The 25,986-nt window shown below is 44.1% G+C and overlaps 1 protein-coding gene across 2 annotated transcripts in view; it reads left to right on the top strand.

Annotated features, from left to right (window-relative positions):
* The window catches only part of lrrc1 (leucine rich repeat containing 1), a 179,536-nt gene that overhangs the window by 69,672 nt on the left and 83,878 nt on the right, over nucleotides 1–25,986 (top strand). For both annotated transcript variants that reach the window (XM_052024396.1, XM_052024395.1), the window contains exon 5: nucleotides 4,553–4,642. In XM_052024396.1, the coding sequence (XP_051880356.1) occupies nucleotides 4,553–4,642 (90 nt within the window). The remainder of the gene's footprint in view (nucleotides 1–4,552; nucleotides 4,643–25,986) is intronic.

Genomic DNA, 25,986 nt, shown 5'->3' on the forward strand with positions numbered 1-25,986 from the left:
TGTATGCAATCCTAATCAGAGTTTTTTCTATATTATATTCCCAGGCAGTGTAAAATACAATGGGGGAGAAGCTATTTTGATGAATTCCTATTACTACCTTCCATTATCATATTCTTCAACTAACTGCAAAAACAGAATGTGGCAGACATTAAGTCCACGTCACCATCCTCCAAAGCCTTCCACTGTACCCTGCTGAGTGGCACAGCATTCTAGTTTCAATTGTTTCTGTGAAGTTGCAATCCCCAATGGCTTTTGTTTAACCACAGAGTAGAATGCATTCCATTTTACCAACTTAATGAGCTTCAGTAGCATAAATCTTTTTAGTACAATCGCTTAGTCTTTACCATCCTGTTCACAGCTTCCCTCTCCTGGTTTAGCATACCCTAAACTTATTTGCTTCCTTTGTGAAGACAGGTTATCCATTTCATATAATGTATACAGGCAGCCCCCGGGTAACGTAGGGGTTCCATTCCCAAAAATTGTGGGTAAGCCGATTTCTCCGTAGGACAAACGTCCGTTTTCTGCAGTGACCTATGTCATATTGCTCTATGTACATTTGCTAGACTTCTTCCATTTCATTGAATAATCACCCTAACATTACCCCTAATTAAACTAATGGAATATATAGTGTATCCAGTCATTATATACCACAAAAAGTTATTACTGCTATTACAATCTTGAATAATATTTTTAAAATGTTGAGAGAATTTGTGTAAAGTCAGATTTCTGCAAGTCAGGTCTTCCATAACCCAGGGAGCCCCTGTGTTCAGTTAATACTTCAGTGTCTCAAAATGAAGTTTGGAACTGGTATTGGTTTATTATTGTCACATGTACTGAGGTACAGTGAAGAACTTGTCTTGCATACCGTTCGTACAGATCAATTCATTACACAGTGCATTGAGGTAATACAGGATAAAACAATATAGAATGCAGAGTGAAGCGTCACAGCGACAGAGAGAGTGCAGTGCAGGTAGGCAATAAACTGCAAGGTCATAACGAGGTAGATTGTGAGGTCGGGTCCACCTTATCGTACTAGGGAACCGTTCAATGGTTTTATAACAGCAGGACAGGAGTTGTCCTTGAGCCTGGTGGTACGTGCTTTCAGGCTTTTGTGTCTTCTGCCTGATGGGAGAGGGGAGAAGAGTAAATGTCTGGTGTGGGTGGTGTCTTTAATTATGCTGGCTGCTTTACCGAGGCAGTGAGAAGTATAGAGTCCATGGAGGGGAGGCTGGTTGCTCAGATGTGTCCACAACTCAGTGCCGTTTCTTGCGGTCCTGGGCAGGTCAGTTGCCGTACCAAGCCATGATGCATCCAGATAGGATGCTTTCTATGGTGCATCGATAGAAGTTGGTGAGTGTCAAAGGGGACGTGCCAAATTTCTTTGGTCTTCTGAGAAAGTAGAGGTGCTGGTGAGCTTTCTTAGCCATGGCGTGGTTGGACCAGGACAGGCTATTGGTGATGCTTGAGCTGTCCTTGAGCCTGGTGGTACGTGCCCTCAGGGTCCTGTATCTTCTGCCTGATGGGAGAGGGGAGAAGAGAGAATGACCCAGTTGGGTGGGGTCTTCGATTATGCTGGCTGCTCACCAAGGCATCGAGAGGTATAGACAGAGTTCAAGGAGGGGAGGCTGGTGTCTGTGATGCTCTGGGCTGTGTCCACAACTCTCTGCAGTTTTTTGTGGTCCCAGACAGAGCAGTTGCCATACCAAGTCGTGATGCATCCAGGTAGGATGCTTTCTATGGTGCATCGATAAAAATTGGTGTGTATTCTACCGCTCACCTGCACACTAGGGGCAAATTTACAGCTGCCAATCAACCTCCAGATCCGCATGTCTTTGGGCTGTGGGAAGAAGCTGGAAGATCCGGGAGAAACCCACGTGGTCACAGAGAGAACATGCAAGCTCCGTACAAAATGGTACCCGAGGTCAGGATTGAACCCGGGTCTCTGGAGCTCTGAGGTAGTTGCTGTGCCACTTTGCTGTCTTAATATCTTATTTTAAGATTGTATATCCAAAACGCCCCCGTCCCCAAATGCTGGATTCCTGGTCAGAGGAAATAATTTGTTGTACCTACCGTTCAGTACCTTCACTACTTCAAACAACTTATTTTCTCCTTCCCTTCCCTAAATCTCTAAATCTCAACACTGGATAATGGAAGGGAATCTCTCTGTTGTCTTCCTTGTCATGTTATAGGCAACTCATTGTGAGGTTGTATCCAATCCTACTCTTTATCCACTGTAGAGAGTTAGCATCAGTGGTTGAAATCAAAGGCATCAAACTTTACCAGCATCTTTTCCACTCTTTTGGGCTCATGGTGAATTGGCAGTTTCAGGTAATGTGAAAGGCAGGTGGGTCTTGTGTTTCAGCTGATATGGGATGCAGTTCCATTCAGTTTCCACTTTAAAGACCATAAGACAAAGGAGCAGAAGTCAGCCATTCGGCCCATCGAGTCTGCTCCACCATTCTATCATGAGCTGATCCATTCTCCCATTTAGCCCCACTCCCCTGCCTTCTCACCATAACCTTTGATGCCCTGGCTACTCAGATACCTATCAATCTCTGCCTTAAATACACCCAATGACTTTGCCTCCACAGCCGCCCGTGGCAACAAATTCCACAGATTCACCACTCTCTGGCTAAAGAAATTTCTCCTCATCTCTGTTCTGAATGGGCGCCCTTCAATCCTGAAGTTGTGCCCTCTTGTACTCGACTCCCCTACCATGGGAAACTACTTTGCCACATCTACTCTGTCCAGGCCTTTTAACATTAAAGGAGGATTGATCAGGATCTTCACCATTTTGGGGAATGTATTTGATTTCGCAAAACATTCATATGAAGCTATTGGAAGAATTAATGTTTTGCACATAATTAGGATGTTTTGGGTTGAAAATTGCCACCTATATTAGGATGTTAGAGAGAGAACACCATGGCTTTAATTATGCACAAGGTAAAACCAATATTTGCTGGAGAATTTTCCTGTTACGTTTTTATCTTTTAAACATTTCATTGGACCACAGGAGTATCAGGGGTGATCTTATAGAGGTATAAGATCATGAGGGGCATAGATACGGTGAATGCTCACTGTCTTTTCTCCCCCAGGGTTGGGGAATCAGGAACTAGAGGGCATAGGTTTAAGGTGAGAGGGGAGAGGTTTAATAGGAACTTGAGGGGTTAACTTTTTCACCCAGAGGGTGGTCATAGAGTCATACAGCACGGAAAAAGGCCCTTCAGCCCAACTGGTCTATGCCGGCTAAGAGTCCCATCTGAGCTAGTCTCATTTGGTCAGTATATGGAATGAGCTGCCAGAGGAAGTGGTTGAGGCAGGTACATTAACAACATTGAAAAGGTACATGGATAGGAAAGGGTTAGAGGGATATGGGCCAAACGCAGGCAAATGGGACTAGCTTAGATGGGAATCTCAGTCGTCATGGATGAGTTGGGCTGAAGGGCCTGGTTCCTTGCTGTAATATAGTGTCTTATAGGATATTGGTTTCTGGATATGTTTGATGATTTTGTTTCTGATCTAACCTGGTTCTGTGCATTGATTAATCCACATGGTCCTGCAGCCACAGTTGTCTATATTCTTGGAGTGAATGTCCGTAACCGCGATCTGCATCTCCCTGTTGCCAGTCACTTCAACTCCCCCTCCCACACCATCACTGATACGTCAGTCGTTGGCCTCCCCCACTGCCAGGAGAACTCTCCAAGCGCAAAATGGAGGAACAGCACCTCATTTTCTGTCTTGGAACCTTGCAGCCTAATGGCATGAACATTGAATTCTCCCACTTTAGGTAATCCCCACCCCCCTTCCCCACCACCCCCTAACCACGCTTCTCCTCTTCCCTTTCCGAGCCTATCTCTCTTTTTCTCTAGCCCTTTTCTTTTTTTCCTCTCTCTTCTTACCTTTGACCCATCCCCCGGTGGATCTGCTCTCCCCTCCCCCCCCCCCCCACACCTGCCTATCACTATCTCTTACCTGCATCTACCTGTCACCACCCTGCGTCCACCCTACCTCCCCTCTTTTGTCCACCTATCACTGCTCTGCTTTTCCCTCCTATATATTGGGCTTCCCCTTTTCCTATCTTCAGTCCTGAAGAAGGGTCCTGACCCGAAACGTTGACCGCCTGCTTTTCTCCACAGATGCTGCCTGGCCTGCTGAGTTCCTCCAGCATCATCGTGGTTTTCTTCTAGATTCCAGCATCTGCAGTCCTTTGTTCATCTAGGTTTAGAGGGTCCCGGGGGACATTTAGAACAGGATGTGCAGTTGTAATTTGGCAACAAGATGACAGTATGAGGAGCTGGGAAACACATGATCTGGGAGGCATTGGTAGGAGTGTCATTTATAGTAACAAGTTGATATTGCAAATATGACGGTTTCACTTGCAAGGGAGCAGACTAATGTGTTGTTGGAAGTAAGATTTAATAGGGGGAAGTGTTTCCAGGTGTATATATTCCACTGCGTTCTGTTGAGGATTTTTATAAAGCCTGTGATTTTGTGCCAGTTAATAACTGTTGTGGATTGTACATTATTATGACTCCTGATGATCTGTTTGCAGGTTACCCGAAAGTTTTCCTGAGTTGCGGAATTTGACATGTCTCTCGCTGAACGACATCTCACTGCAGGCACTTCCAGAAAATATTGGAAAGTAAGTTTGATTCCTTTCACAGTGGATTTTCAAAGATCTCAGATAAAATATTAAAAAAGTTGAACAAAGATCATTTGTTTATGATGTTAACTCTGCCTTATAAACGATGCAAACAACTGAAAGTGTAGCCACATGTATTTTTTTGGGTTTTGAAAGAAAAAGTGAAGTTCCTGAAGAAACAAAGTTATCAGTGGACATGATTGAGGTGACTAGGTATTTTTCAGCTGTCTTCAACAAAGAAAGGGTTCCTTTTGAATGTTCTTATAAAAGAAAAGAGGTGGATAGAATCATTCGAAGGAATCAGAATCAGAATTATTATCACTGACATGTATGTCGTGAAGTTTGTTGTTTTGCAGCAGCAGTACAGTGCAAAGACATAAAATTACTATAAATTACAAAATAAATAGTGCAAGAAAAAAGGAATAATGAAGTAGCATTCATGGGTTCATGGACCATTCAGAAATCCGATGGCGGAGGGGAAGAAGCTGTTCCTGAATCATTGAGTATGGGTCTTCAGGCTCCTGTACCTCCTCCCCGATGGTAGTAATGAGAAGAGGGCATGTCCCGGATGGTGAGGGTCCTTAGTGATGGATGCTGCCTTCTTGAGGCACTGCCTCTTGATGATGTCCTTGATGGTGGGGAGGGTTGTGCCTGTGGTGGAGTTGGCTGAGTCTACAAGAGTCTTTGATCGAATTAATTCAGGAGGAGATGTATAAAAGGTTGGTTGTGCACAAATAAAGTACCTTGCCCATCATAGTTGGAATACATACTTGGTTACTGAGGGAAATTAAGGTGGCAATACTGATGGCTTTAATTATTATTTTTTGTTTATTGTTAAATAGAAGTATAGTGCCAGAGGACTGGAGAACTACCAGTGTTGAATCCTTTTTTATTTTTAAAATAAAAAGTGAGAAGAATAACCCTGGTGACTGCAGGTCAGTCAGCCTCAAATTGGTAATGGGATCATAATGGGTGGATAGTGAGAAATCTTTTCCCATAACGGAGTCGTCTCAAAGCTGAGGGATAGACTTGAGGTGTGGAAGTGAGAGAGTTAGAGGGATCTGAGGAAGAATTTTATTTCACCAAGAGACTACTCGAGAAGGCGGTGGAGGCAGGTACTCTCACAAGCATCTGAGCACCTGAATCACCAAGGGACAGAAGACTATGGACCAAGTGCTGATGAATGGGATTGGTATGGCTTGGTTCTTGATCTGGCTATGGTGAACCAAAGGGCCTGTTTCTGTTCTGTATGATTCAATGACTTGCTAATGAAGGCAAAAAATAATTCTCACTTGGCAATCACGTTAATGGGCAACATGGCTTTTTAACCCCCAAAGCAAATTGCGATTGATAAAACTATGTTCCTAGAACATAGAACATTACAGCACAGTACAGGCCCTTCAGCCCACAATGTTGTGCTGACATTTTATCCTGCTCTAAGATCTATCTAACCCTTCCCTCCCACATAGCCCCCTATTTTTTTATCATTCATGTGTCTATCTAAGAGTCTCTTAAATGTCCCTAATGTATCTGCCCCCACAACCTCTGCTGGCAGTGCGTTCCACGCACCCACCACTCTCTGTGTGAAAAAAAGACCTACCCCTGACATTCTCTTACTGTATATCTTCCTCCAATCAACAAAATTATGTCCCCTCGTGTTAGGCATTGTCGCCTTGGGAAAAAGTCTCTGACTGTCCACTTGATCTATGCCTCTTATCATCATCAATTAACTGATGGAGATGGTTAATAGGGTACTGTACTGATGGTGTATATGGACTTTCTAAAGGTGTTTGATGAATCACCACATAATTGTTTGCAAAATTGAAGCTCGTAGATTTAAAGGGATGATGACAATGTGAATACCAAATTAAACTAAGAAAAGGAAAGCAGGATCTGAGGGTGAGCAGTTATTTCAGATGAAAGAGGGGTATCCCCAAGCATGTTTCTTGGGGCCACAGTTCTTTCTGCTGCATATTTATCGACTGGACTTGGGTTTAGGATGCATAATCTTGTGAGCAATTTCATCTGTAGGTTGGTGTCAATGTAATGTGGGGGAGTATGAATTGATGCATTTTGGTAAGAAATAAATTGTGCACAGGTGGGGTTTTAATGTTTAGATCATTAGATGTTGTAGGACAAGGTGTTAACATACTGACTCCTTGGAAGCAGATTTGCAGGGTTCAGTGTAGAACATAGAACAGTACAACGCAGAACAGGCCCTTCGGCCCGCAATGTTGTGCCGACATAGCTATTCACTCCTACCTACAGAATGCCCATATCCCTCTATTTTCCTCTCATTCATGTGCCCATCCAAGCCCCTCTTAAAAGCCCCCAATGAATTTGCCTCCAGCACCCTATCAGGTAATACATTCCAGGCATCCACCACTCTCTCAGTAAAAACGTACCCCTGATGTCTGTTCTGAACCTACCCCCTTTCACCTTAAATGCATGCCCTCTGGTATTGGATCGCTCAATAATGGGAAAAAGTTATTGCTTGTCTACCCTATCTACGCCTCTCATAATTTTATACACTTCCAACAGATCACCCCTCAGCCTCCGCTGCTCCAGAGAAAAGAGCCCAAGTTTGTCCAGCCTCTCCTGATAGCGCATGCCCTCTAATCCAGGCAGCATTCTAGTAAACCTCCTCTGCACCCTCTCTAAAGCCTCAACATCCTTCCTATAGTGAGGTGACCAGAATTGCATGCTATACTCTAAATGTGGCCTAACCAGAGTTCTATAGAGATGCATCATAACTTCTTGACTCCTAAGATATCTTTATTAGTCACATGTACGTCGAAACACACAGTGAAATGCATCTTTTTTGCATAGAGTGTTCTGGGGGCAGCCCACAAGTGTTGCCACGCTTCCGGCGCCAACATAGCATGCCCACAACTTCCTAACCTGTACGTCTTTGGAATGTGGGAGGAAACTGGAGCACCCGGAGGAAACCCATGCAGACACGGGGAGAACGTACAAACTCCTTACAGACAGCGGCCGGAATTGAACCTGGGTCGCTGGCGCTGTAAAGCGTTACGCTAACCTCTATGCTACCGTGCCTGGTTAATTAACCCACTGTACATTGCCCCTAGCATGTAGGTGAGTGGTAGAATCTAGTGCTGGGGTGAGTGGGGAGCTACGTTGAAAGAAACAAAGGGATTTATTGTAAATGGGAACTCGATGTTTGAAGTGGACTTAGTGAACCAAAGATTCCGTTTCTGTGTGCTGTGAATGACTTTTTGCTGATTTTCAATATGGATATTGTTTGACGTTTACACGTTAGGAAAATCTATTGAAGCATTATAGGCTGTGTGGGGGGGGGGGGGAATCTAGTGAGTCATTCTATTGGTTTAGTAGATTATAGCCTGCAATTTCATAATGATATGATCTTTGTTTTGAGATGGTTTTATGATTTTAACTAATTTGAAGCTTTTTTGAAAGAAATGGGTAACTTTTTAAGCAACAGATAAAAGGTTTTTTTTCTCTAGATTTCTATGGCTTTTCAGTGCCATGCTGTTAGCTGCTTTTTCCATTTATCTGTGCGTACATAGCTTCAGGGTGTATCGATGCTTCGTGTGAACATACCGGGGTCATTTGCCAAGGCTATCTTGTGTGAACATAGCAGAGAAATGAGCTGTCTCTGAACACGTTATTTAATCAGCCCAATACTTGCATAGGCATGCACGCTGCAATATTTGACATTTTACATCATTCTAAACGCGCTTTTCTGGAGGGAAAGTCAATTATTCTTGAAAGAATTTGTCTGCGCTTTAGTAAATGATCCTAGGTGTCTGGTTTAAGCCTGTTCTAAAAATAGAAAATGATAGAAATATTCAGCAGGTCAGTCAGCATCTGTGAAGCGCAAAAACAAAAATGATTTGCCAGATGATATTAGTGTACAAATTCCTTCTGGTGAAAGATGTCTAACATCAAGTTGTTGTGTGAGTTTCTAATTTCTTAAAATTCCTGTTCTACCTGAAAGTAATCAGATCGCCCTTGTTTGGTCTCATCTGTTGTTGAACTTCTCATCTACGCCTTTGTTATTGCCTTTGTTGAGTGTAGTATTCTTGGGCCTAACCTTTGCTGCCCCCTCTCCTAGGATGTGCTGGATTACATCTACCCTTTACGCCTGAGCTTGCTTACCTGCCTTAACCCCTGGTTAAAGCAAGGCCCTTATCTTTTAAACCAAAAGTCCGGTATACTGGAAATCCAAAATCAAACCAGAAAATGCTGGAAATACTCGGCAGGTCAGGCAGCATCCGTGGAGAGAGAAGCAGTTAACACTTAGATTTGAAGGGCTTTTAGCAGAACGTATAAGGGTGAATGTCAATGCAAAAAGTATGAAAACTGATCCATTTTCTTGAGTTATTCAAGTTTAAAGTGTGGAATTAAAAAAAAGTTTCTTATTGTCTTTTCATCTGCTTGTAATCCATCACACCAAGTACATGTCAGCATTTCCTGCCTTCATCTTCAGAGTTCTATAAAGATAGAATAGTGGTGTGAGAGCATTTATCTATATTATGTGACCTGTGAGTGGAAGATGCTCATATCTGCCTGAATTGAGATATCGTTTAATCTTCAAGGACATGTGATTGAAGGACTATTACAGCAACTACTGCCCATCTTTATGTTGAACTGGGACTTGCCCTTGGGCAGTGGAGTACCTGAAGATGGTGTCATAACCGAATCAATCTCAGTTGGAAAATAATCTTTTGTAGACCGGTGAACTGGTAAACCTAGGAAAGGGCATGCAGCCACCAATACAGAACAGCAGATGTGATTCCTCTGGCTTGACTTTCTGACCAACGGACCGCAATCAGTGAGGATAGGCAGCAGTACCTCTGGCACGATTATTCTCAATACTGGTGCCCCACAAGGCTGTGTCCTCAGCCCTCTCCTCTACTCCTCATACACTCATGACTGCGTGGCCAGATTCTGCTCTAACTCCATCTACAAGTTTGCAGATGATGTCGCCGTAGTAGGCCGTATCTCAAACAACGATGAGTCGGAGTACAGGAAGGAGATAGAGAGCTTAGTGGAATGGTGTCATGACAACAACCTTTCCCTCAATGTCAGCAAAACAAAAGAGCTGGTCATTGACTTCAGGAAGGGGGTGGTGCACATGCACCTGTCTATATCAATGGTGCTGAGGTTGAGAGCTTCAAGTCCTAGGAGTGAACAATACCAAAAGCCTGTCCTGATCCAACCATGTTGACGCCACAGCCAAGAAAGCTCACCAGCGCCCCTACTTCCTCAGGAGGCTAAAGAAATTTGGCATGTCCCCTTTGACACTCACCAACTTTTATCGATGCACCATAGAAAGCATCCTATCTGGATGTATCACGGCTTGGGATGGCAACTGATCTGCCCAGGACTGTAAGAAACTGCAGAGAGTTGTGGACACAGCTCAGCACATCATGGAAACCAGCCTCCCTTCCATGGACTCTGTGAACATTTCTTGCCACCTCGGTAAAGCAGCCAGCATAATCAAAGACCCCATGCACCCTGGGCATTCTCTCTTCTCCCCCTTCCCATCAGGCAGAAGATACAAAAGCCTGAAAGCACGTACCACCATGCTCAAGGACAGCTTCTATCCCGCTGTTACAAGACTATTGAATGGTCCTCTAGTACAATAAGATGGACTCTTGACTCTCTACCTTGTTATGACCTTGCACCTTATTGTCTACCTGCACTGCACTTTCTCTGTAGCTGTGACACTTTACTCTGCATTCTGTTATTGTTTTACCCTGTACTACCTCACTGCACTGTGTAATGAATTGATCTGTATGAATGGTATGCAAGACGACAGGTTTTTCACTGTACCTCGGTACAAGTGACAATTGTATTCCAATTCTTTACTCTGCTCTGGACCACCTGGACAACAGGAGCACATACGTCAGGCTGCTGTTCATCGACTACAGCTTGATCTTCAACACAATCATCCCATCCAAACTCATCATCAAGCTTCAAGACCTGGGCCTCTGTACCTCCCTCTGCAACTGGATACTCGACTTCCTCATCGGCAGACCTCAATCAGTGAGGATTGGTAACAACATCTCCTCCTCACTGACCATCAACACAGGTTCACCTCAAGGCTGTGTACTTAGCCCCCTGTTCTATTCCCTATACACACATGACTGTGTGGCTTAACACAGCTCCAATGCCAGACACAAATTCACTTGATGACACCACTGTTGTTGGACAAATCACAGGTGGGGATGAGGGATGTCACCTGGTTGAGCGATGCCACAACAACAACCTCTCACTCATTGTTAGTAAAATTAAAGAGCTAATTGTTGACTTCAGGAAGGGGAAGGAGGGCGAACATGCGCCAGTCTACATTGGGGGATCGGTGGTGGAGAGAGTCAGCAGATTTCAATGCCTGGGCATTAACACATCGGATGACCTGTCCTGGGCCCAGCACGTAGATGCAATCACAAGGAAGGCTTGTCAGCATCTTAACTTTCTTAGGAGGTTAAGCAGGTTCAACTTGTCACCGAACACTCTAACAAACTTCCACAGATGTACTGTTGAAAGTATCCTGACTGGTTGAAGCATCGTCTGGTACAGTAATTCGAATGCTGGAATGTAAAAAGCTGCAGAGAGTAGTGGACTCTACCCAATACATCACGGGCACATCCCTCCCCACCATCGGTAGTATCTACAGGAGGTGCCGTCTCAAGAAGGCAACACCCATCACCAGAGATCCCCACCATCCAGCCCGTGCCATCTTCTCACAGCTACCATCGGGCAGGAGGTACAGAAGCCTGAAGTCTCACACCACCAGGTTCAGGAACAGCTACTTCCCTTCAACAATTCGGTTCTTGAACCAACCGGCACAACCCTAATCACTATCTCAGTATAGCAACACTATAACCACTTCGTCCACTTTGCACTACAGTGGACTTTATTTTATTTCTGTTCTAATTGTGTTCTTTGTTGTTAAAAATTGTGTATAGCTTGTGCTTAAGTTTTTTTTTCTTGTGAATGCTGCTTATCTGATGCTCTGTGCCTGTGATGCTGCTGCAAGTAAGTTTTTCATTGCACCTGTGCACACGTGGACTTGTGCACATGACAATAAACTCGACTTTCACTTTTGAATGGAGATAGAAATCTTTGGTATTAATGGCATCTGCATAGAAGCAAGTTCTTTCAGTTCCAGTCACCTGTACCGATGGTTATATTTCAAGTGAACCACTTCATGTTCTAAGTACCTCCTCCAACTGCTCCTCCATTCCTCACTTCCCTTCTCGTCAAATATGGATGAAACAAAGATGTTGCTAAGAGCAGAAAAGTTTAGAAGTGAGGAAAGATTGGATAAGTTTGAGTTATATTCTTTGCAAAACAAAAGGCTGAGTCAAAACTTAATTAGAGTGCATAACTTGAGGGGCATGGATAGAGTAAATAGTAAGGAAATATTTTGCTTAACAGAGCGTCAAAAGCCAGAGGGAATAGATTGAAGGTAATTAGAGTCGTACAGTATGGAAACAGGCCCTTCGGCCCAACTGGTCCATGTCAACCAAGATTCCCACCAAAGCTAGTCCCATTTGCTGGCATTTGACCCATATCCCTCTAAACCTAAATCGAAGGGGCTGTTCTGTGTGGGGCAGCACAGTAGTGTAGTGGTTACTGTAATGCTATTACAGCACCAGCGACCGAGGTTCAATTCCCGCCAATGTCTGTAAGGAGTTTGTACCTTCTCCCCATGTCTGCGAGGGTTTCCTCCGGGTGCTCCGGTTTCCTCCCACATTCAAAAGACGTAGGGGTTAGGAAGTTGTGGGCATGCTATGTTGGTGCTGGAAGCGTGGTGACACTTGCGGGCTGCCCCAAGAACACTCTACGCAAAGATGCATTTCACTGTGTGTTTTGATGTACATGTGACCTTATATCTATGTTTTATCCATGTCCCTGTCTCTACCACTTCTTTTGGTATTCTTTTCTTCACTTCTTTTTCATTCCATATACGGACCACCCTCTGGGTGAAATTGGTAGGAGGATTTGAGAGGTCTGGAAATACTTCCTCACACACAGGGTGGTAGGGGTTTGGAACTCATGGCTTGAAAGGGTGTTAGAGTCAGGCATCTCAGTCAGCGTGGTCGAGCATGAATATGATGGGCCAAATGGCCTCTAGTGCAATAGGTATGATTCCATGAAGATCTAAATGCAATGAAAGCACCTCACTGAGGCAAGAAGAGTAGTCAAATGAAGACATCTTTTCTTGACAAAACATTTTTAAAAAATCTGAAATTTTATGACAAATTGTATTACTATCTGAAATCAGTGCTACATGTAATTTTGCAAATTTTAATGAGTTGTTAATAAGTATACCCAACAATGCCTCCTAGACTACATGAAAATAAATGCATGTTAGCTAATGACTGTTATTGTAGCACATAGCACATCACATCAATTCTTTTTAAACGTCAAACAGATAATTAATGCACTGTAAGATTACAAAAGATGTGCTGGGCGTGTTCCAGAGATGATGCTGCACAAGTCAGAATCTGGTTTATTATCACTGACTCACGTGAAATTTGTCGTTTTGCGGCAGTAGTACAGTGCACAGGCATAAAATTACAAAAATAAATAGTACAAAAAAAGGAACAATGAGGTAGTGTTCATGGGTTCATGGACAGTTCAGAAATCTGATGGCGGAGGTGAAGTAGCTGTTCCTGAATCGTTGAGTGTGGGTCTTCAGGCTCCTGTACCTCCTCCCCGATGGTAGTAATGAGAAGAGGGCTTGTCTCAGATGGTGAGGGTCCTTATTGATGGATGCCGACTTTTTCAGGCACCGCCTCTTGAAGATGTCCTCGATGGTGGGGAGGGTTGTGCCCGTGATGAAGTTGGCTGAGTCTACAACCCTCTGCTGCCTCTTGCGATCCTGCACATTAGAGCCTCCATACCAGGCTGTGATGCAACCAGTCAGAATACTCTCCACTGCACATCTGTAGAACTTTGTAAGAGTCTTCAGTGACGTACCAAATCTCCTCAAACTCCTAACAAAGTCGAGCCGCTGGCGTTCACTATTCACGATTGCATCAATGTGTTGGGCCCAGGATAGATCCTCTGAGGTGCTGACGCCCAGGAACTTGAAGCTGCTCACCCTTTCCACTGCTGACCCCTCAATGAGGGCTGGACAATTGACTCCTGGTTCTCAACCTTGACGGCTCCTCACAGATGCAATTTTTGGATCCTCTGTGTAATTGAGTTCTGTGTGCTACTTTTGGGGATTTGTGATTGCTAAATTGGTATGGATGCCACCTCAATCCCAGCTGAAACCAATGTGCTGAACTGCATTGACTGTGAACTTAACGTTCTGAAAATTCCTGCCATCTCCAATGTGGTCTGCACATTGATCACAGTTGGACAAGGGACAACTTTGATTGGACAAGAACCAATCTGCCCTGGATACGTTGGAAGTGAACCTTGGCAAGCCAGAATGTAATTGAACAATGGGAGGCCTGTTAAGTGTGGATGCGTTGGCTGGTTGGGAAAATTATGCCTTGAGCGCCAGAAAGAGAGAGAATAAAATAGAGCAGAGAAAAGAGAACGTATGGCAGAAATTAGGTGGCTAACGTAAGCAAGAAATGGACTGATTGTAAAGCTCAGGTATTGGAGAGGCCAAGACTAGCAGCAAACATGCGAGGGAGTCCAAAAGTATTCTTTGGGCATGTCAGTAGCGAAATTGGTGTCAGAGGGGATCAGGGACTCATCAGAGGCCAAAAAGGAAACTTACTGAAGTAAAATCAAAGTGCTGGAAATACTCAGCAGGTCGGGCAGCATCTGCAGAGAGAGTTAATGTTTCAGATTGATGACTTTCTTTTAGAAAACGGACATGTTTTGATTTGCAGGGAAGTTTATCGGTGGGGTTGGGGAGGTGGGGGTGAACAAAGACGACAGGCTGGAACCTAGAGAAAATCAATCATACTGATTGGCTGAGAGAACATAGAACAGTACAGCACAGAACAGGCCCTTCGGCCCACAATGTTGTGCCGACATAGCTAATCCCTTCTACCTGCAGAATGCCCATATCCCTCTATTTTCCTCTCATTCATGTGCCCATCCAAGCCCCTCTTAAAAGCCCCCAATGAATTTGCCTCCACCACCCTATCAGGCAACGCATTCCAGGCATCCACCACTCTCTCAGTAAAAACATACCCCTCACGTCTGTTCTGAACCTACCCCCTCTCACCTTAAATGCATGCCCTCTGGTATTGGATCGCTCAATAATGGGAAAAAGATATTGCTTGTCCACTCTATCTATGCCCCTCATCATTTTATACACTTCCAACAGATCACCCCTCAGCCTCCGCTGCTCCAGAGAAAAGAACCCAAGTTTGTCCAGCCTCTCCTGATAGCACATGCCCTCTGATCCAGGCAGCATCCTAGTAAACCTTCTCTGCACCCTCTCTAAAGCCTTGACATCCTTCTTGTAGTGAGGTGACCGGAATTACACACAATACTCTAAATGCGGCCTAACCAGAGTTCTATGGCGATGCGTCGTAACTGCTTGACTCCTATAGGTAGTGAAGACTTGTTGACGGCAGTTGATCAGTCTGGGGCAGTTGTAAGCAGTGGGAGAATAGAAGAGAGTGAGTTATTGAAACAAAGAAATGCTGGAATATTGAGGTACAGAAGGTTCAGGCAGCAGTTGTGAAGAGGGAAAAGCTGAGGTGTGACAGGACAGGGATTGAAAACCAAATGCTGCAGAAGCTAGAAGTTCTCTCCTAGAACAAGTTTGGTGCTGAGTGAGTATTTTACTTGTCTTCATCAAGGGAGATGATGATGCTGGAGTCTCAGGAAAGGCAAATGTGAATGAGATTCTGGATGGGCTAGAAGTTGGTAGAGATGGTTAAAGTTGAATTTATTGTCATATGCATAAGATATAGATAAGATAAGATATTTATTAGTCACATGTACATTGAAACACAGTGAAATATCTTTTTGCATTACTGAGAGTGTTCTGGGGGGCAGCCCGCAAGTGTTGCCATGCTTCCGGTGCCAACATAGCATGCTTACAACTTCCTAACCCGTACGTCTTTGGAATGTGGGAGGAAACCGGAGCACCCGGAGGAAACCCACGCAGACACATGGGGAGAAGGTACAAACTCCTTACAGACAGCGGTGGGAATTGAACCTGGATAGCTGGCGCTGTAATAGCATCACGCTAACCGCTACACTACCGTACCGCCCAAGTACATGTGTGCACAGGTGCAATGAAGAACTTATTTGCTGCAGCATCACAGGCACATAGCATCAGATAAGCAGCATTCACAAGAAAAACATAAACATAAGTTGCACGTAATTTTTACAAGAAAGCACACAATTAGAACAAAAAATAAGTCTATTGCAGTGCAAAGTGATTAAAGTGGTCATAGTGTTACTAAACTGTAGTGATTAGGGTTGTGCCGGTTGGTTCAAGAACCGAATGGTTGAAGGGAAGAAGCTGTTCTTGAACCTGGTGGTGTGGGACTTGAGGCTTCTGTACCTCCTGCCCGATGGTAGCTGTGAGAAGATGGCATGGCCCGGATGGTGGGGATCTTTGATGATGGATGTTGCCTTCTTGAAGCAGTGTCTCCTGTAGATACTGCCGATGGTACTCGAAATGCTGATAAAAATTAAAACAAAACTTATTGGAAATCTGAAATAAAAATGAAAACTGCTGGAAACATTCAGCAGGTCAGTCATCATCCATGGAAGGAGAAATTATTTATGTTTCATCAGAATCTTTCTTATAAAGTGTCTTCAGCCTGAAACATTATCTACTTCTCTTTCCACAGATGCTGCCTGACCCGCTGAGTGTTTCCAGTATTTTCCGTTTTTATATTAGAAAGGCTAGCTGCACTTGAATGGCTAAATAACCCTGGTCCAGATGGAATGCACACTTGAGTTGAAGGAAGTAAAGTAGGAAAGTAGAAACAAAGGCCATAATCTTCCAAACATCTGTGGACTGTCTGGTGGTGCCAAAGGATTAGAAACTTCCATGTATTATACACTTGCACGAAAATTGTGGAAGACAAACACAGTAACTACAGACAGGTCAATTTGTCCTCAGTGGTGTGGGAGATTTTAAACAATAATTAGGGACAGAACAGTGGCGGAATAGAGGAAGCCAGCATTGATTTGTTAGTAAAGGCAAATTACTTCTAACCAACTTTATAGTCTTTGAAACAACTGAAGAATGCTGAGGGAAATGCAATGTTTGGTGTCTTCCAAATTGGACTTGTTACCAAAACTGAAAGCAACGGAATAAAAGCACTGTAGCAAAATTTGGCTGAGTAACAGGAAAGAGTAGTAATGGATGGTTGCTTTTAGAACCATAGAACCATAGAACAATACAGCACAATACAGCACAATACAGGCCCTTCGGCCCACCATGTTGTGCTGACCTTCAAACCACACCTAAGAATATCTAACCCCTTCCTCCCACGTTTCCCTTTAACTTAAATTCCTTCATATGCTTATCTAACAATCTCTTGAACTTGACCAACGTATCAGCCTCCACCACCAGCCCAGGCAGCGCATTCCATGCACCAACCACTCTCTGGGTGAAAAACCTCCCTCTGACATCTCCCTTGAACTTCCCACCCAATACCTTAAAGCCATGCCCTCTTGTTTTGAGCAATGGTGCTCTGGGAAAGAGGCGCTGGCTGTCCACTCTATTTATTCCTCTCAATATCTTGCATACCTCTATCATGTCTCCCCTCATCCTCCTTCTCTCCAAAGAGTAAAGCCCTAGCTCCTTTAGTCTCTCCTCATAATGCATACTCTCTACTCCAGGCAGCATCCTGGTAAATCTCCTCTGCACCCTCTCCAACACCTCCACATCCTTCCTATAATGAGACGACCAGAACTGGACACAGTACTCCAAGTGTGGTCTAACCAGTGTTTTGTAAAGCTGCATCATTACTTCACAGCTTTTAAACTCGATCTCATGACTTATGAAAGCTAACACCCCATAAGCTTTCTTAACTACCCTATCCACCTGTGTGGCAACTTTCAGTGATCTGTGGATATGAACCCCCAGATCCCTCTGCTCCTCTACACTGCCCAGAATCCTGCCATTTACCTTGTACTCCGCCTTGGAGTTTGTCCTTCCAAAGTGTACCACCTCACACTTCTCCGGATTGAACTCCATCTGCAACTTGTCAGCCCAGCTCTGCATCCTATCAATATCCCTCTGTAAGCTTCGACAGCCCTCCACACTATCCACGACACCACTGATCTTTGTGTCATCTGCAAATTTGCTAACCCACCCTTCCACTCCCTCATCTAAGTCATTAATAAACATCAGAAAAAGTAGAGGTCCCAGAACTGATCCCTGCGGGACACCACTAGTCACAGCCCTCCAATCTGAATGCACTCCCTCCACCACAACCCTCTGCTTTCTACAGGCAAGCCAATTCTGAATCCACACGGCCGAGCCTCCCTGGATCCCTTGGCCTCTGACCTTCTGAAGAAGCCTACCATGCGGAACCTTGTCAAACACCTTACTAAAATCCACTGCACTACCCTCATCAATCTTCCTGGTCACCTCCTCAAAGAACCCTATCAGGCTTGTGAGGCAAGATCTTCCCTTCACAAAGCCATGCTGGCTGTCCATAAACAGTCCATGATTCTCTAAATGCTCATAGATCCTATCTCTTAGAATCCTTTCTAGCAGCTTACCCACCACAGATGTAAGGCTCACTCTTCTGTAATGCCCTGGACTATCCCTACTACCTGTTTTGAAAGGTCCTTATCAGACAGGAGAAAAGATTGAGTGGACTTCCCTGGGGTTGGCACAAGGGCCACTACTTTTATTTAACATATATTAATGATTTAGACTTTCTGGATATGGGGCCACAATTTTTCCCATTTCTCTGAAGCCTCCAGGAAGGCAGGGATCCCTGCAGTCCAGTGGACTGTGAGCTCATCAGGACAAGTGCTTACTGGAAGAAGCATTCGAAGAATGTTTCATCAGAGTCTCTGTCTTTTACACAAGTGTTCTACCGTGCACTAACTAAAAACAAAGCAGACAAAAATCTCCCTTGAAGTTCTTAAATGTGGTGGAAACATGCTCCTGGTGTGAATCCATGATCTCATCTCCCTCATTTGAGAAGAGCTGGAGGACCTTATCCTCATGCTCTTCAATGAAGGGGACAAGCCTGACTGCAGTGAATAGAGGACCTCCCTGTTCTCTGCCTCAGCGAAGGTCCTTGGTATTGGTATTGGTTTGTTATTGTCACATACCGAGGTACAGTGAAAAACTTGTCTTGCACACCGTTCGTACAGATCAATTCATTGCATCGTGCATTGAGGTAATACACGGTAAAAACAATAACAGTACAAAGTGTCACAGCTACAGAGGAAGTGCAGTGCAGGGAGACAGTAAGGTGCAAGGTCACAACAAGGTAGATCGTGAGGTCAAGAGTCCATCGTATCATATAAGGGAACCGTTCAATAGTCTTATCACAGTGGGACTGAAGCTGTCCTTGAGCCTGGTGGTACGTGCTTTCAGGCTCCTGTACCTTCTGCCTGATGGAAGAGGAGGGAAGAGAGAATGACCCGGGTGGGTGATGAGCTTCCTCAGATACCACACAGTGGTCGAAGAGCTGCTCCCAGAGTTGCAATGTTGATTCTGTCACCACAACGCAATGAACATGTATTTCACAGTGCAACAACTCCAAGGAAAATGTCAGAAGCACCGCAGACCACTGTACACTGCCCCTAGTGGCTTCACAAGAGCCTTGGACTGCATCAACCAAGAGTGATTATGGAGAATCCTCCTCAAATCTGGCTATACTTAGAAATTTGCTCTGCCCCCTCTGAAGTGCTGTCAAATCCTTCCTTTGCCGTGATGTGAAAACTACACCCCTGACTTAGCAAGTGTTCTAGCTTCTCATTCTCTCCCCTGGTAGTCTGGGAGCGGGGCCCTGGTTAGATTGGAGAGGGTAACAGGGCCTCTGGTGAGTTAGCCAAATGGTGGGAGCTGGGGGTTAAAGGGAGCTTGAGAATCAGCACTCGGCGAGTCAGACACTGAACCAGTGGGATTACCGAACAATGCGATGTGTGATTATTGGAACTGGTACTCTAAAGCACAAGACTCCTGCAATGGATTGAATCCAAATGTGTTGGAGCTTGCAGTCTTGATAGTGACAGAGAAGTTGAGAGTGCTTGAAAGATCATAAGATTAAAAAAAAAGTTTTTGACGTTTTACTCAACCAATAGGAGGAAGCTGCTGACCTCTTCTCTTTCTCACTTCCACTGGTATTGTAGCATCGTGTTTTTTTGTAAAGTGATTCTAAAATTTTCACTTCTAAGGCCTTCCCCAAAAATTCATCGGTACTGCTCACCACTCTTTGAAGAATTTTGTAATACCGTGTTTTGTTTTCTGAGAGGGTAATTTTATCCCCCAAGTTAATATTTTTCCTTCCAGTTTCTTTAACCTGTCATGATATATTTTCATATGTCTGTACGATACACTTTTCACAAGCTCTTCTTTCTGCTCTTACTAAGATTAATCCAAGTATGTGACACTTGTTACTTATGTATTTAGGGGCAGGCACGGTACTGTAGCGGTTAGTGTAATGCTATTACAGTGCCAGTGACCTGGGTTCAATTCCGGCCGCTGTCTGTAAGGAGTCTGTACGTTCTCCCCATGTCTGCGTGGGTTTCCTCCGGGTGCTCTGGTTTCCTCCCACATTTCAAAGACGTACGGGTTAGGAAGTTGTGGGCATGCTATGTTGGCGCCGGAATCGTGGCGATACTTGTGGGCTGCCCCCAGAACACTCTCCGCAAAAGATGCTTTTCACTGTGTGTTTCAGTGTACATGTGACTAATAAAGATATATTATTTATGCATCCCAAAATGTGTACGTTCCTTGCTTCCACACACTTAAGTCAAGTTGAATTTAGTTTCATATGCACAAGTATATGTCATTCTCTCTTCGCCCCTCTCACATCAGGCAGAAGATACAGGGGCCTGAGGGCACATACCACCAGGCTCAAGGACAGCTTCTATCCCACTGTGATAAGACTAGTGAACCGTTCCCTTATACGATGAGGTGGACTCTTGACCTCACAATGTACCTTGTTACGACCTTGCACCTGACTGTCTACCTGCAATGCACTTCCTCTGTAGCTGTGACACTTTACTCTGTACTCTGTTATTGTTTTACCCTGTCCTACCTCAATGCACTGTGTAATGAATTGATCTGTACGATCGGTATGCAAGACAAGTTTTTCACTGTACCTCGGTACAAGTGACTATAATAAACCAATACCAGTGTCAATACATGTGTGCACAGGTGCAATGAAAAACATACATGCAGCAGCATCACAGGCACATAGCATCAGAGAAACTGCATTCACAAGAAAAACATAAATGAAAGATAAATTATACATAATTTTTTACAAGAAAGAGCACAATTAGAACAAAAGAGCACCAACTAGAACACAAAAAACCAAACTCCATTGTAGTTCAAAGTGGTCATAGTGTTGCTATGCTGTAGTGATTGGGGTTGTGCCGGCTGGTTCAAGAACAGAATGATTGAAGGGAAGTAGCTGTTCTTGAACCTGGTGATGTGGGACTTCAGGCTTCTGTACCTCCTGCCTGATGGTAGCTGCGAGAAGGTGGCATGGCCTGGATGGTGGGGATCTTCGATGATGGATGTTGCCTTCTTGAGGCAACGCCTCCTGTAGATACAACCGATGGTGGGGAGGGGTGTGCCCGTGATTATTGGGCCGAGTCCCCACTCACTGCAGCTTCTTACATTCCTGCGCATTCGAATTGCCTTACCAGACCCTGACGCAACCAGTCAGGATACTTTTGTTGGATGGATACACAAAATGATCGCAGGCGTGTGTGCTTCTGTTGTACTGAATTGCTTCGTAGTCATTGAATTGTAACGAGACAGGCAGAAACCAATCTTCCCATTTTTACCTGCCTCTTTTTAGGACGATCCAGTCTATTCCATTCTTCAAGTCTGGACCCTTCAGATCATTTGCCTATCTGATTCTCTGATTCACTGTATTTACTCCTGGTGTTTATAATTTCCCCCTGTTTCCCCCTTATTTATTGTCCAGTCTTTTAAACCAAGAATAAAACTGCAGATGTGACAGCTTCCCTTCCAGTCCCCAGCGATCCCCCCCAGCAATCCCCCCCAGCAATCTCCCCCCCCATCAATCCCCCCATCAATCCCCCCAGCAAACCCCCCAGCAATCCCTGCAATTACCCAGGAGGTTTGGAAGATTACGGCAAGTCTTCTGGAATCTCCATCCTAATCTCCCATACAACCTCAATTGCATCCAGTTTGAACCCTGTTGGTACCACCTTCCTTATCAAGTTGCACTTGGTCCACTCTCTGCATTACCTGCACTTCTACTGAGAAGTTTCCAGCACCACCTTTGCTGGTTGAAACACAGCTCCTTCCCCACTGCCATCAGGTTCTTGAACCCACCTGAAAACCCTTACACTACTTCGGACTTTGTGTTTTTTCTCTCTGTCGTGCACTGGTTGATGTTTATTTTGTCATATAAATTGTGTATAATTTATGTTAATTTAAGTTAATATTAATTTACGTTTGTCCTCTTCTTGTAACCTACTATGCTGCTGGTGCAAAAAGCTGATCCTCATGGCCCTTGTGCCCTGTGTATCTGCCTATGACAACAATAAACTTGAAACTTGAAGCCAAATTGAAAGTACTCAGCCATGCCCTTAACCTTTGGCCTCCAATCATCCCCAACTCTCCTTTTACTGCTCTTGAATATCTACATGCCAGTGGAAGATTTTTGGCTTCCCTTTTATATTAGTCGCCGTTCTTTCCTTGTTCTCTCTCCACCTGCCTTGCATTTCTTTCCACATTCCCTCTCAGTTTGATACAGTCAGCCTGTTCTTATTTGAACTTTCCGTCTGCCTGACCTACCTTGTCTATCGCTATCCAGAGAACACTGACCTACTTTTCCCTACCTTTAGGAATGCCCTTAACCTGTACCTGGAATAAATCCTCTTCGAGTTGTAGCTATCAATATGTAATTTCACTTTATCCCAATCAGATTCCTTTCATCCTCTTGAAGTTATCCATCTTCATTTAAAATGATTTTTCTTTGTCCTCCATATAATGATCAGTATTCCCCAAGTGCTCCCCAACTAATGCTGAGAGTCCCAATGTCTTTTTCAAGGTGCTTTGTCTTAGGGCAATAACCTGTACTAATTAAAATCTTTAAAACCCATTGAAAATGTTTCTGTATACGATCCAAAAGTAATGTGGAACATAATTAATAGATCACTGATTGGTGCTGAGAGGGATCCAGACCTTCAAAGCACCAGAAAAATCTGTAGAAAACATCTGTGAGGTTTCCTTGATTAATGTTGGATGGTGTGAGTGCTCAGCATAATGACAATCCTTTAATCTGCTTAAAGTCTGATCCACGTCCTCTAAAAGCCATTGCTTTTTCCACCAATTTGCTCTCTTCATGGTCTTCGATTCTGGGGTAAAGTGCCCCAGGCAATTATTAAGTTGTCTAAATGGCCATTTGGCATGTGGGTTTGACAAACAAATTTATACAGATCAATTTGTGCTTTCTGTTTGTGGATCTGAATGTCGTGCTCAACTCTTTGAATAACCAGAATGTACTCTGATTCGGGTCTCTAATTATCCGAGGATTGTGGACAGGAGGGGGAACTTTGCATCCTGTTCACACACCTTGGCCCGCTTCCCTGCTCTCCTCTGACTTCTGACGAGGTCTCTCTGATCTTTGGTATCAGCATCCCTGCTGAGGGCAGCTAGGGGGGTTAAAGACTGCAAATCGAACTCAAGGTCACCTTGTTCCGTTTGAATCCTTTCACATCATCTGCTGCTTTTGTAGAATGAGCCTTCAAGGATGCCTTGGGAAGAATTTGCCCATTGCACTGGTGTTGCGTTTCCTGACGTCATTTAGGCCGGTGAAAAGGTTTCTTTTTCGGTAAAATCAGCAAAACCTCTTAACGATCTACTTTGTGCGCAGATGGGGTTGCTATATTTACGACAGATATGACCAAGGATTTATCTGGAATTTAAGCAGATTATAGATTTGTCATAATGTCAAACGCATTGAATTCAGCTCATTCATACGAAACCAACTCAATCCAAGTGCAACCATGGTGACGGCAATGGTTACAAAAGCCTCAGTCTGAAGTATTGAAGCAGCCTAGTGTCATAGCAGCAGTTATAAAGTTCTGAGTTACCAGGCTGCCTTTTGTGCTGTTGGTGAAGGACTTTGTAATTAGGGAATCTCAGACCACTTGCCAGCACACAATCCTCCCAACTTGTGTACACCTGATGTGGAGTTTGGTACATTTTGCCCCCCAAAATGTACCTATCTGGGTGCATCATGACTTGGTATGGCAACTGCTCTGCCCAGGACCGCAAGAAACTGCAGAGAGTTGTGGACACAGCCTAGTGTGTCACGGAAACCAGAGTCCCCTCCATGGACTCTGTCTATACCTCTCGCTGCCTTGGTGAAGCAGCCAGCATAATCAAAGACCCCACCCACCTGGGTCATTCTCTCTTCTCCCCTCTCCCATCAGGCAGAAGATACAGGAGGCTGAGGGCACATACCACCAGGCTCAAGGACAGCTTCTATCCCACTGTGATCAGACTAGTGAACCGTTCCCTTATACGATGAGGTGGACTCTTGACCTCACAATCTACCTTGTTATGACCTTGCACCTTACTGTCTACCTGCAATGTACTTCCTCTGTAGCTGTGACACTTTACTCTGTACTCTGTTATTGTTTTACCCTGTCCTACCTCAATGCACTGTGTAATGAATTGATCTGTACGATCGGTATGCAAGACAAGTTTTTCACTGTACCTCAGTACAAGTGACAATAATAAACCAATACCAATACCAAAATACTTTGCTCCAAACGTGGTAAAGTGATCCCAGATGTTTTTGCGATATTTTCCCATTTCACACATCTGGCATCCTCTGGCACGTCTTGAGTACAGCTGCTAACTCGTTGCCAAACTAGGGTAGAATGAGGCATTGGGGATTAGTTATGGTAGTTTTCCTTTTGAATATCACCCCCTTTGGTGAAAACCAGATGCAAATCTTTCCGAGCTGTTGGAGAGTTTAAGCTCGCGCTTTTAACTTAATGGCTGCTATGGGAATAATTTACAACCTTTTTGTTCACTGCATATTTTTGTTCTGCCACATCTGGCTCACATTATTCTCAGTGCTTTGTTGGAAGATGTTAAAGCAGCACTTCTCTGGTTGTATCTGGACCTTCTCTCTTCTCCCGCCCCCCTTCCCCCCTCCCCGTGTATGTTCTCCCGTGTCAGCGTGGGTTTCCTCCGGGTGCTCCGGTTTCCTGCCACATTGCAAAGACGTATGGGTAGGTTAATTTGGGTTTAAAATGGGCGGTGCGGACTCGTTGGGCCGAAAGGGCCTGTTACCATGCTGTAAATAAAATTTAAAAAAAAATTTAATTTAAGATACAAAAGCCTGAAAGCACATACCACCGGGCTCAAGGACAGCTTCTATCCCGCTGTTATAAGATTATTGAATGGTTCCCTAGTACGATAAAATGGACTCTTGACCTCACAATCTACCTCGTTATGACCTTACACCTTATTGTATGCCTGCACTGCACTTTCTCTGTAACTGTAACATTTTATTCTGTTATTGTTTTCCCTTGTACTACCTTATTGTCTACCTGCAATGCACTTCCCTGTAGCTGTGACACTACTTTCTATTCTGTTATTGTTTTTACCCTGTACTACCTTAATGCACTCTGTACTACCTCCATGCAGTCTGTAATGAATTGATCTGTACGAGTGGAATGCTAGACAAGTTTTTCACTGTACCTCGGTACAAGTGACAATAATAAACCAATTTACCAGTGGGAGTAGAGTGGTTTATGCTGGAGGGAGAGAAAAATAAGGCAGGAAGCTTGTGGCTGGATTAGCTTGCCTGGCTTCTTTTGTTGCAAGTGGTTACATGCTGAAGCAGAATTAGTTCATTGCTTTTAATTCCTTTTTTTATATGTGGCAGTATTTGTCTAAATATCAGTGCACCAAATGCAATAATAATTGTGACTGAGCCAACTTTGAGCATCTGAGAGTTTGCAGATTTATTATTATTTTAATCTCAGACGTTACTCAAGTCATGTGTTTAAATTAGTTTATTATTGTCACATAACCCGAGGTACAGTGAAAACTTTGTTTTGCATGCCATCCGTACAGATTATTTCATGACCTCAGTACATTGAGGTAGTACAAGGGAAAAGCAATAACAGAATGCGGAATAAAGTGTTACAGTTACAGAGAAAGTGCAGTGCAGGCAGACAATAAGGTGCAAGGCCATAACGAGGTAGATTGTGAG

This window comes from Pristis pectinata, chromosome 10 (assembly GCF_009764475.1).
Source record: "Pristis pectinata isolate sPriPec2 chromosome 10, sPriPec2.1.pri, whole genome shotgun sequence".
Classification (NCBI taxonomy): domain Eukaryota; kingdom Metazoa; phylum Chordata; class Chondrichthyes; order Rhinopristiformes; family Pristidae; genus Pristis; species Pristis pectinata.